The 13,068-nt window shown below is 33.0% G+C and overlaps 2 protein-coding genes across 3 annotated transcripts in view; both read left to right on the top strand.

Moving 5' to 3' along the window:
* Positions 1-4,495: 4,495 nt before the first annotated feature.
* On the top strand, positions 4,496-5,681 carry LOC148952622 (uncharacterized). Its single transcript, XM_089089044.1, has one exon. The coding sequence runs from the start codon at positions 4,515-4,517 to the stop codon at positions 5,556-5,558; it is 1,044 nt and encodes a 347-aa protein (XP_088945170.1). The 5' UTR covers positions 4,496-4,514; the 3' UTR covers positions 5,559-5,681.
* A 4,083-nt stretch (positions 5,682-9,764) lies between these two features.
* The window catches only part of LOC148952621 (uncharacterized), a 29,468-nt gene continuing 26,164 nt past the window's right edge, over positions 9,765-13,068 (top strand). The window contains exon 1 of one of the 2 annotated variants that reach the window (XM_089089043.1): positions 9,765-9,829. The gene's annotated coding sequence lies outside the window, so the exon portion shown is untranslated. The remainder of the gene's footprint in view (positions 9,830-13,068) is intronic. The other variant, XM_089089042.1, reaches the window with a different exon arrangement.

Below are 13,068 nucleotides of genomic sequence, written 5' to 3'. Positions count from 1 at the left end.
TGGTCAATTATTGGCGTCCTTGGCCCCCCGCCCCCTAACAATTCTGTTCTAGATCCGCCTTTGGCCCTATCTATCTACTTGTTGTCTCTTTTTTCAATCTGTTCTAATATAGAAAAAGATTCATCAAAAACATCATACAAATTTGATGAAAACTGTAAACACTTGAAACTTTTAAGCACTAATTTCGTCCATATGAATGTAGGTAAGGTAACATTCTAGTTGAGTTAGATAAATGAAGCCTTCAGGTTCAAACTGTTCGTGGTAACGAACTGTAAGTAAGGAGTGACCCGGCTCAATGGTAACTGAAACTGTAAGTAGTATCGTAGTAATAGATGCGAATTACACATGGAATTACACAAGCCTGAGGTATGAATATGCAGTACAGTTACACGTGTACATTGTAAAAAGCGACCAATCCTTTAACTACAAAGTGGCCAAGCATTTTTTGAAACTATAGTCAAGGTTGTATAATAGAATTAGACTGGTTTTTTGTTATTGATATGAATTGCGCAAGAATGTGCAGCGTAGCTTCACGTGGACACTTAAAAAAAAGTACGCCTGAGGCAGTGTGGTTACACGTAGACATTTTAAAAAGCGGCTGGTTTTTCTGATTTTTCGAAGATTGCCTTAACTCGAGAGTAGTTTGTTATTAAAAAATTGGATGCTACAATCAGAATTGTTTGATTGACATTTGCAAAAAGGGATAAGGGATTTGCGAATTGGACTGTACGAATGATCTTATTTGAAAAATAAGGAAAAAAACAGAGCTAGATAACATTTGCGAATTGGATCGTATTAAGATGGAGAAAAAGGGTTAAAGTGATTAGCAGTTAAGGTAACCCCAATGGCGTCTGAACAGTGTTGTCAGTTTAAAATAGTGTTTAACGTCATACTATACTAAAAACTTGATACTAAGAGAGATGTAGATGGCAAGAAAAGAATTTTAATAACGGATAGCTTTACCTCTCCGATGTGTTCTGTATAATACACAAGTGGTGTTTGAACAGTGTTGTCAATTTAAAATAGAGTTTAACGTTATACTATACTAAAAAGTTGATACTAAGAGAGATGTAGATGGCAAGAAAAGAATTTTAATAACGGATAGCTTTACCTCTCAGATATGTTCTGTATAATACACAAGTAGTATTTGAACAGTGTTGTCACTTTAAAATAGGGTCTAACGTTATAGTATACTAAAAAGTTGATACTAAGAGAGATGTAGATGGCAAGAAACGAATTTTAATAAAGAAATTCAGAACAAACCTTAGAAATCCTTGCAAATCAAGTAGTAAGGTGCATGTGAGTACGAACCATCAAGGATCATAAGCACCAACGATCCTAACCACCAGAGACCTCAACCCCCCAAAGGTCCCCTATCTCCAAACTCGAAGGGGCACCCCCCCTTCAACTTTTTGGCCCCCTCCCCCCATTTTTTTCTTTTTTTTGGCAAATAACATTTTTTCTGATAACAAGTATCATTCATTGCGATCGTAGCTTTCAAATGTGAAACTTAAGTCCGTTTTTGGATCGAAAAATAAACTATTTCTGTAAAACCTGAGTTGATAAGGGTTTTTGACCGTAAACTCTAGTTTTTTGTAAGAAAATTATGGAAAATACAATTCTCTGGTTCAAATGTGAAACTTAACTCCCTTTTTGGATCGAAAAAATAAACTATTTCCGTAAAATCTGAGCTAATAAGGGATTTTGACCGTAAACTCTAGTTTTTTGTAAGAAAATTATGGAAAATACGATTCTCTGGTTCAAATGTGAAACTTAAGTCCATTTTTGGATAAAAAAAAAAACTATTTCTGTAAAATCTGAGCTATTAAGGGTTTTTGCCCGTAAACTATAGTTTTTTGTAAGAACATTATGGAAAATACAATTCTCTGGTTCAAATGTGAAACTTAAGTCTATTTATGGATCGAAAAATAAAACTATTTCCATAAAATCTGAGCTAATTAGGGTTTTTGACCGTAAACTATAGTTTTTTGTAAGAAAATTATGGAAAATACAATTCTATGGTTCAAATGTGAAACTTAAGTCCATTTAGGATCGAAAAAATAAACTATTTCTGTAAAATCTGAGCTAATAAGGGTTTTTGACCGCAAACTCTTGTTTTTTTGTGTAAAAAAATTATGGAAAATACAATTGGTTGGCTCATAGGTGAAACTTAAGTCCATTTTTCGTTAAGCCTCAGAGTTAATAAATTCATTATCAACATCCTTTGTCAAATATGTCGGATAAAATTGACAAAATCTAAGTATCAGAGTGAATATTTTTTTAACAACATCCTTTGCCAGAATCATCGAATAAAATTGATAAAATATAAGTGTCAGAGTGAATAAATTTTTCTATCAACATCCTTTGTCAGATACATCAAATAAAATTGACAAAATCTAAATTTCAGAACGAATAAATGCTTTAACAACATCCTTTATTGGATATGTCGGATGAAATTGAGAAAATCTAAGTATCAGAGTGACTAAATTATATATCAACATCCTCTTCTCGGATACATAGGACAAAATTGATAGAATGTGAGTGTCAGTGCGAATAAATTTTTTTGTTAACATCCTTTTTAGGATACATAAATATAAAATAGACAAAATCTAAATTTCATAAAGAATAAATGCTTTAACAACATCCTTTATCGGATATGTCGGATAAAATTGACAAAATCTAAGTATCAGAGTGACTAAATTTTTTTTATCAACTTCCTTTGCCAGATACATCGAATAAAATTGATAAAAAATAAGTGTTAGAGTGAATAAATTTTTTTATCAACATCCTTTGCCAGATACATCGAATAAAATTTATAAAATATAAGTGTCAGAGTGAATAAATTTTTCTATCAACATCCTTTGTCAGATACATCAAATAAAATTGACAAAATCTAAGTATCAGAGTGACTAAATTTTTTCTATCAACATCCTTTGCCAGATACATCGAATAAAATTGATAAAATATAAGTGTTAGAGTGAATAATTTTTTTTATCAACATCCTTTGCTAGATACATCGAATAAAATTGATAAAATATAAGTGTCAGAGTGAATAAATTTTTTTTATCAACATCCTTTGTCAGATACATCAAATAAAATTGACAAAATCTAAATTTCAGAACGAATAAATGTTTTAACAACATCCTTTATCGGATATGTCGGAAAAAATTGACAAAATCTAAGTATCAGAGTGACTAAATTCTATATCAACATCCTTTTCTCGGATACATAGGATAAAATTGATAGAATCTAAGTGTCAGTGCGAATAAATTTTATTATCAACATCCTTTGTCAGATACATCAAATAGAATTGACAAAATCTAAATTTCAGAATGAATAAATGCTTTAACAACATCCTTTAACAATGTCGGATAACATTGACAGAATCTAAGTATCAGAGTGACTAAATTCTATATCAACATCCTTTTCTCGGATACATTGGATAAAATTGACAGAATCTAAGTTTTCAGTGTGAATAAATTTTTCCATCAACATCCTTTGTCAGATACATCAAATAAAATTGACAAAATCTAAATTTCAGAACGAATAAATGCTTTAACAACATCCTTTATCGGATACATAGGATAAAATTGACAAAATTGGTAACAGGCTCAATTATACTACTACTACTGTCTCAACAACTCACCAGCAGCATTTCCATATCGCTCTTCTGGGGCAACAAAACCAATTATAGATATCAAATTATGGTTATATATATATATATATATATATATATATATATATATATATATATATATATATATATATATATATATATATATATATATATATATATATATATATATATATATATATATATATACATATATATATACACACACACACACACACACACACACACACACACACACACACACACACACACACACACACACACACACACACACACACACACACACACACATATATATGTATGTATATATATGTATGTATATATATGTATGTATATATATATATGTATGTATATATATGTATGTATATATATGTATGTGTGTGTGTGCGCGCGCGCGCGCGCGTGTGTGCACACACTACACACACACACACACACACACACACACACACACACACACACACACACACACACACACACACACACACACACACACAACCAATAATTTGATATCTATAATTGGTTTTGTTGGCCTCAGGCGGCTTGGTGCTGCGGTGAGTTGTTAGTAGTAGTAGTAGTATAATTCGTTTGTTACCCAGGTAGGTACCAGGAGGCCCCAAGCGTTAATAGGTCTAAATCTGTCCCTGTTTTTTGAAATACACTTATTTTAAACCTGGTTTTGACCAAATCCTTTCTGAAATATTGAAAAGAAGTTTTGCTGAAATACTTTTGAAAATGCTCCCTTCATTTCATGAACACGTGATAATCTGAATTGAGCTTTGTTTTTCTTTTTTAGACTCCCTGTCTCCTACAGAAAAGAATTGGCTCACGTCTAAAAATTTCGTCACCGAATCGACGTGAATCGTCACTTAACCTGTCAAAAATGAATGCATTTCCTTCACCTTTTACAGCCCTTTTAAGAAAACTAACAAGCAGCGACGACACCATAGTGACTATTCAATGTAATGGTGGAGATGTTAGGGCTAAGAAGAGTCTACTAACAACAGTAAGTGATGTGTTTAGATGCATGTTCGAACATGATTTTCTTGAGAACAAGACAAATACAGTTATGACAGATGATGTGCATTTCCCAACTATGGACTTTATTATTCAGTGTTATACACGTGAAACTTCTGCTTTGGTAGACAATGAAGTGGACATGGATGATTTTGAATATATTGTTGAGAAATACAATTTTTTAGGCATCCGGGATGAAGCTGCTGAGATGATGATTCATATTTACAGAGAAACAGGTGATATAGCAGCCCTCGCGAATGTTTTTTTTATTTGTGACAGTCAAAAGTGGAGGATGACTGCTTTAAAAGAAATTGTTCCAATCATTACTGCGGGGAAACCAGCACCATATTTTATTGATTTATTTACAATCGATGAATTTAAAAAGTTTTCCAAAATTTGCTGTAGCGTAATGAAAGACTTTAAAGTCGAGCAGTGGCAAAGTTTTTTAGAGGCATTTTGTAGCTGGGCGAAATGTCCAGGGAATCCGGAAGAAAGATCCATGGCATCCTTAGAAATTTTGGGAATGGTTAACATCGAACAATTCCCACATGCTACAGTTCTGACACTACTTGAAAACTTGAAATTTTGTAATTCAATGCAAATAATTAAGTCGATTTCAGAAAGATCGTTGCGTTACATCCTAAAAATGGAAGTAAAAAATCCGCCAAAAATCCAGAAGTCCAATCTGCCCCCTAAACCTTCGTCGACAAAGATCAATTGCGACCAGTGTGGACATACTGACGAGCTTCCTTACCATTATTCATCAAAATGCACAGGAAGACACATTAGATGCACGAAAACCGAATGTCCACATAACTTACAGGTTCTAAATGATACAGGATATAAATGTTATGTAAGACTTATATATCCAAACTTAGAATCTCGTGTTTTCGGGTCTGTGACTGGCTAATAAACAATTGAGTTCAATGTGCTAGAAATTATTATCAAAGTTTCCCAGAAACTTAAAATCTTGCTTCTAAGACATAAGTAAATTCTCAGTGTACCGCCAATGTAGATGAAATAAGTAATGGGATCAATAATGTTACATTAGTAAAGTGATATCCACAGTGTTATTCAAGTAAAAATAAAACAATTTTGATCATCGAATTATGTTGTAAACCTATTTAGTTTTTCCTACTTAAAGGTACTTCTATGTTTGAAACAAGACCGTACCCAGAGGGGGGGGGGTATAAAGGTACTTCTATGTTTGAAACAAGACCGTACCTGGAGGGAGGTTAGGGGTTTTTGACCCCCTCCCCCCACGAAATGTTTGTCTGACTCGTAAATACGTAACAAAAAAGGATATAAACAAATTTTGTATGTTTTTTTTGACGTTTTTTTTGTGAAAAACACCCCCCCCCCAAAAAAAATTAAGTAAAACCCCACCTCCGAAAAAAATCCTGGGGAAGGCCTTGGTTTGAAATACTGGCACATGCTTAGCCATAAGAGTACTCGCAAGTCATGGATAACTTCCTATTCTCTCTAAATGTCTTTCTCTCAAAATCGCTTAACTTTCCCATTTTCTCTCGTTTTCTTTTTCTCAGTGTACTTTCTTGCTCTAAGGTATTATGAGTACAAGTATTATAAATCAGTATTATGCTCATTTAGTTACAAGCTTCATCCTAAACTAAATAACTTGAGTTTATAATCCATACCTCTCTAAAACTTCTTACCTTTCAACACTTTAAGTCAACTTTAGGACAGTTTTGTTCAAATAGAACATATTTGTAACAAATAATTTACAACTCACATTCTCAAGGTTTAAATACATATAAAATAGAGCTCAAATAAAAAAAACAGAATATAATTTTTTTTTTTAAATGCTTATAATATTTCTAACACTATAGTTATGCTTTTAAGAACTGCGTAAACGAAAACCAAATTAATGTAGAAACCTCTTTTTCTCCATTTCTACCACAAATATACAGGGTTTAAAATTAAGCTTGGTTTGAAGAGGTATTTCTGGGTTGCTGAGTTAAGGACTACTGAATTTATTTATAGTTCTAATTCTTATAGCTTATCCTAATAACTATATGGTGCCATGACCAGAGAATAGTTCTTTGCCACTTACATAAAGAAATTTAAGGGCCTTAACTGTATTTGAACAAAGAATTTGTTTATTTTTCAACTTAAATAGCAGAATAAGTCAGCCTTCTAAGTTTGAAAGAGAAGATTGAGTCGCTTAACATAGAAGCAGGTGAGGATGCAGAGGTGATGGTTGATCACGAGAAAGTCGACCTCACATCTTGATCTTGCAGCAAGACCAGGGGTTTTCCACCTCACCTGGCATCTTACATTCAGAACACACGTGGTAATTTATTCAGCTATAAGCTCCCCGGATTCACGGTGACTGAGCCAGCAGAGTCACACCACTGACCCTCGGCCAAAGTCCTAAAGGTATAGAATACGGCATTGGACTTTACAGTCCCTACCGGCAGTGCTGATCTCCGTTTCTTGAACCTTCAGCCTAGAAGTGCAATGGGGGGTTGGGGGCCAACCATCCTGTGCTTTGGCACACCCGTCCGGTCTACCTTCCCCAGATTTCTCCAGGTACCCATTTAAAGCTGGGTCGACTCTGGCTGAGCTTACAGAGTCAGGCCACCAGCCCCCGTCACAAACCAAATAATTGTGTATACTAGGATTCGAACCCTCATCCTCTCAGACCAAGGATACTAAATCCAGCGCACCAATCCACTTAGCTAGGACGGCTATTAAAGTCCTAAAGGATATAAGAAATATCCCCACTAACCAAAGTGGTATTATAAGTGAGGATGGTGGGTAGAGTAGAGATTTAAGTAGTAGAATAGCCTAAGCACAAGGGGTTTTCTCGTAGCTGAAAAAAATTTGGAAGAACCAAAATGGAAAAATTTTATTTCAAAATAACTCCATTTTATTAATCAAACAACAATTGTATATGTATCTCTTTTTTGTCCAATATAATATTTAATGAAAACTGGCATACTACTACTATTTCGGAGTGAAAAAAAAACGATCTAAGTAGGTCAAGACTTTGCAGAAATTCCTTTAAGACCTTAATAAAAAAACATTCATATGAATGACTTCAAAAATACCCAGACAATAAATACCCTTTTGAACATTTACATATTTTCTAAAAGCACGAGGGAAGCAGGCACCAATGCCCTTACATTATGTATTTTTTTCTGTCTAAAGTATGTATTATAAATTGTGGATAAGGATCTGGCTGTAAGTACACTTGCCAGTCAAGGCCAACCAGTTCTAAAAGTCATTGAGACCTCATCTAGTCATTTTGTCTACTAATTACAGCACCGAGGCAAACACAGCCGTGCACGCTCCTCCTTGATCCCAATCTATTCAAAGCATAACACATCATTTTTATGTGTTTTCTACACGATTTAGAATGGACAACGTCATTTGGTGTATTTTTAGAAGACTCTCAGTAGACAATTCAATTTCTTTATGTATTTATTCTTGTTTTCAAGGCCCATCCTTGGGATTGCATGACAGATTGGGGCGATTTGACTGTAAATATCTTTGAAAAAAATAATAATAAGTGTTTCATAAGATAGTATTTAGTAGTCCCAAAGAAGGTTTATTAATACGCTCATTAGGCTAAATTTACAGCGCACTTTAAAAATACTTGTTATTCAAACTCAACAGTGCTTGCGTTTGATCCATCGTTCTTGAAGAATTTGCACATGCAGTCCAATTATCGCGTAAGAAACGGGAGGTAGATTAGAGGGAAGCTCCCTCATATACGGATTGATTTCTGTTCGTAAGTTTTAATGTCGATCTTAATTTCGCTTGAAAAAAAAAAAAAATTATTTTTTTTATTTCATTGCAGCTAAAACGAGCTTCCGTATAAATAAGCAAAGTCATGAAAAGTAACGTATAAATAGACATTTTTTACTTTTAAAATGCCGCTTTTTCAGCTTGAGCAAAATTTCCTTCATCTTGAAAGATTAATCCTTCTAAATAATTACATTTTTAGGAGGAAATGTCGCTGTTACACTGTTTCTTCAGAGTAAACATATTAGTCATTCAAATGCTTTAAACCATATGCTAAGCTGTTCTCAAAAGGAAATTTCCTTTACCGACGTTTTAAATAGTCGCAGTCGAAAGAGGTCAAGGGCACAAGTAGTCGCAGTCATACCAGTTACACCTGTAAGCTTATCGCAAAAGACCGCGTTTCAAAGGAACCATGATATAATAGTAATTTATTTATGCCCTCTATACATACAAGATGTACACAGAGGAGTATAGGAAATAAATGAAAAGAAAACTGAAAAATACAAAATTATATTTCTAGTGAAAAGGATAATAACAAGTAGCTCATAATACTCAATAACTCATGAATATATAATAAATAGCTCGAGATAACTCATTAGTGCATAACACCAAAAACACTCATAAAACATAACGCATAAACAATCATAATACATAACGCATAAATAGCTGTTTTATTAAAGCAATGGCGACAAAACTATTTTCCATTAAACGAGACAATTAAGGAGAAAATCTATTCTATTTTCTCTAGATCGTCTAAGAAATCGGTCGTATTGTTGATCCATTTTAACATTAATATCAAATATTCCGAATTGTCGCATAATATACCTATTTTTGAACCACAGTGGAATTCCAAGAAAATATTTACAAAACCGGAAGAAGTACACGCGGATACGCTTTTTAGTACTTTTACTTAATTACTTCAAAAATGGAAAAATGAAAAATACATGAGGTGCAAAAATTGAATTATAAATTATAGCAAGTGTTTGTTTATCAAAACGATCTTTCACCCTGACTAGCAGGCCATAAGTTTTCCTAGTACAGAAGATAACACCAACTCCCGCGTAGCTTTAATTGTTGGGCCAAAAGGCAAGCCAAGGTAATAACAGATCGATATGCTTCATATATGAATTTCTGTATGACTATCTTCCCGTCTCACTTATATATCAGATCAAAAAATTTCTGGTACAACATAATGAAAATCTTGAAAAAAGTTTCTTCAGTTAACCAAGAAAACAATACTTTGTTATCTTTCTTGTCAGAAAAATGTTGATAGTACAGCCATAGATAAGAGGCAAACAAGAGATAAAGGGTCAACAAAAGTTCTGCATATGAGATAATGCTAGTAGGTGTAAAATTTTCGATATCAAATCAGCATACTTTGTCTGATTTCTAGTTTGACCTTTCAGATACTTCGTAAGTAAATTTTAAGTTTTATTTTCAGTATCAACATAGTTTCTATTATGACTCAAGCTCATTTGTAGTTCCATTACTGATTGTTGACGCCACAAGTCTAAAGCCACCAGTGGTTTTAGAGTGTCTATTTCTTGTTTTTGATGATTGTTTAATCGATGCATCTAGGCTTTAAAAATCACCTTTAAAAATTAAAATATAACTGAAAATAACAAATTATTAAATCATGTCTGATTCTTCAATCCCGGCTGAATTAATCCCGTATATTTAATCTGAATTAATTTTGTGGCATGTGGACTCAAGCGATGTCGATTGAGGTTTACGCCTCAAAGGGTATAACTCAAAGAGTCGAATTAGCTTCTATATATAACTAAGTATTTGTTGGGGTAGCAAATGATAAACTTGGCCCTCGTACTCTTGCCAAATTGTTTGCAGGGAGTCCGAATTCAAAATCTCGTACAAGTAGTAACCAAGGTACTATTTTGCTTACTGCCCTAGCAATTTCTATGTTATTTGCGTACTGCCATAGGACTATGCTATTTGCGTACTGCCCTAGCAATCTCTATGTTATTTGCGTACAGCCATAGGACCATGCTATTTGCGTACTGCCCTAGCAATTTCTATGTTATTTGCGTACTGCCATAGCAATTTCAATGTTATTCTATAGAAGCTCTTCACCTTTTCAAAGAGATTCAGAGCTCCCTCTTATGACCTTCTGGATTTGCGTACTGCCCTAGGAATCTCTATATTATTTGCGTACTGCCATAGGACCATGCTATTTGCTTGCCTGTATAGCAATTTCAACGTTATTCTAGTTTTTTTCTGACACAATTTACCGGATTTCTATTTCATGATATACAAGTTTTTTTTAGGCTAAATCCGTGTCAGAAAAACCGGTGTGTCTTTTTTTAGCTGCCAATATATTCAATTATTTTTTTGTATATATTCAGGTTTCAAATTAGGATTTTCAACAGTTTGAATAGTTCATTCAACCTATCAGTATCAGTATTTTTGCGATCATTTACATAGATATGGAATATTCTAAGCAGCTTCTGGTGAGTAAAATTTTCTCGTTATTATAATAAAAAGAAATTGTCTCGCCATTAAGTTAAGGAAGAAATTCCTTCCTTACACTGTGTGGTTAAAAAAAGCTTCCTTCTTTTAAATATTAAACAGTCCATGTATTTCAATTTTAGTAAATATTCAAAAAAAGAGAGAGGCATGTTCACATTGATTTTGGTTCATTGTATATGAAAAAAAAAACATTCCATTTATTTCAATTTTAGTAAATATTCAAAAAAAAGGGACTCGTGTTCACTTTGATTTTGGTCCATTGTATATGAAAAATTAAAATAGAATTTAGATACTATGGAATTGAAGATCCAATGCCCTCTGTTAATATTTTGAATAAGTAAGAATTGAGCTAGCTAATTAAATTTTGTCATTTTTTTTTATTTCAAATTTTGACGGTTTAGTGCCATGATATTCGTAATTTAGGTATATAAGTTTTTAAAAAAAACTTTGAATATATAAAAAAAAATATATAATTGTAAACTTTTCGTGTTTTTTACTATGGAATTGAAGGCCAAATGCCCCCCCCCCCGTTTTGTATTTACGCGAAGAAACGTTTGAGCAGAAAAAAATTGATTTATAAAAAGTAGCAGGCATTCTAAAGCACTAATAGTATGAGCGCTACGAGTTTCAGAATCGACTTTATAGGTCAAATTATATCACGGGAAGAGGGTTTTATAATCCTCCTTCCCTTCAAACTCAAAATTTTCAAAAAAATTTATTTTAAAAAGCTTTTTAAATATTTATAAAGCACTAATAGATTGAGCGCTACAAGTTTAAGAATTGACTTTATAGGTCAAATTATATCACGGAAAAAGGGTTTTAAAATCCCCTTCCCTCCAAACTCAAAATTTTCAAAAAATTTTATTTTAAAAAGATTTTTAAATATTTCTAAAGCACTAATAGTTATAGCACTACACACATCAGAATTGACTTTATAGGTCAAATTATATCACGGGAAGAGGGTTTTAAAATCCCCCTTCCCTCCAAACTCAAAATTTTCCAAAATTCTACTTCAGAAGCTTTTTTAAATATTTGTAAAACTTTATGACATAGAGCATTACAAACATCAGAATTGACTTTATAGGTCAAATTATATTATGGGGAGATGTTTTTGAAATCACCTTTCCCTTCTTCCCTTCCCTCGAAACTCAAAATTTTCAAAAATTTTATTTTAAAAGCTTTTTAAATATTTCTAAAGTGCTACAAACACCAGAATAAACTTTAGACGGCAATTTATCTGTAAAAGAGGGCTTATTACTAAATTTTTCTTCTTTTTTTAAGGATGTTGAGATGGATTCATGCCCTCCCTCTGAAAAGAGACCAAGACGGGATGATATCGCATCAATGCAAGCTGCAAGACCAACAGTAATCAGATTTGCTAATTCCAATGCACGTTCGTTGGACCGGGCAGGGGTCTCTATGCAACCTGACAAGAAATTCGAGTCAGCCTCATCTGATCAAGATGGAGGGAACACTCCTCTTCACGCCTTGCCAGGGACTCCTGATGTACAAGTGCAGCCAGAACTTGTAAATGTATATATTTTTTTTCTTTTCCGTATTTTTTTTCAAAAATAAGACAAATTTTTCTCAACTGCATAACTTTTGATGAGTAAAACTTAAATTTTTTTCTAAACTATTCTATAATAATAATCCTATTTCATTTTCTTTCATTAAACAAATTAGCAATATATAAAAGAGTGGTTATAACACACCGAAGTAGCAAATTGCTTATCATAGATTTATAAAACTTTACCTGTAATTTCTGTTTTAACCAAGATGTTTTCTAATGCAAAAAATCCGATTATTTCTTTAAACAAATAACTATTATTTCACACTTGAAAATCGAACAATCATTCTTAAACTGAGATGTGTTTTTCACCTAGCTTTTGTGTGTATATTTAATCCGTTTATCAAAATAACCCATCGCAATGGTTGGATACTAACCTGACAGGCATAAATTTGAACCTTAATCGCTACAAAGTGAGTCTCAAATAACATGTACCGCTTTTTTTCCGTATATCCGATAATTCCAATGCTTCACTAAATATCAACTGAATTATATTTTAACCCGTCAAAAATTATGAGAAAATTAAGAATTTTTGAAGTAGAAATTCAAACATCGCATAAATTGTTTCCACAGCGCATTTCTATCTGACGCTGTTTCAGCA

Source organism: Artemia sp. Qi Xiang Cuo, chromosome 5 (genome assembly GCF_049724085.1).
Source record: "Artemia sp. Qi Xiang Cuo chromosome 5, ASM4972408v1, whole genome shotgun sequence".
Taxonomy (NCBI): domain Eukaryota; kingdom Metazoa; phylum Arthropoda; class Branchiopoda; order Anostraca; family Artemiidae; genus Artemia; species Artemia sp. Qi Xiang Cuo.
This window is presented reverse-complemented; position numbering and strand designations above follow the sequence as displayed.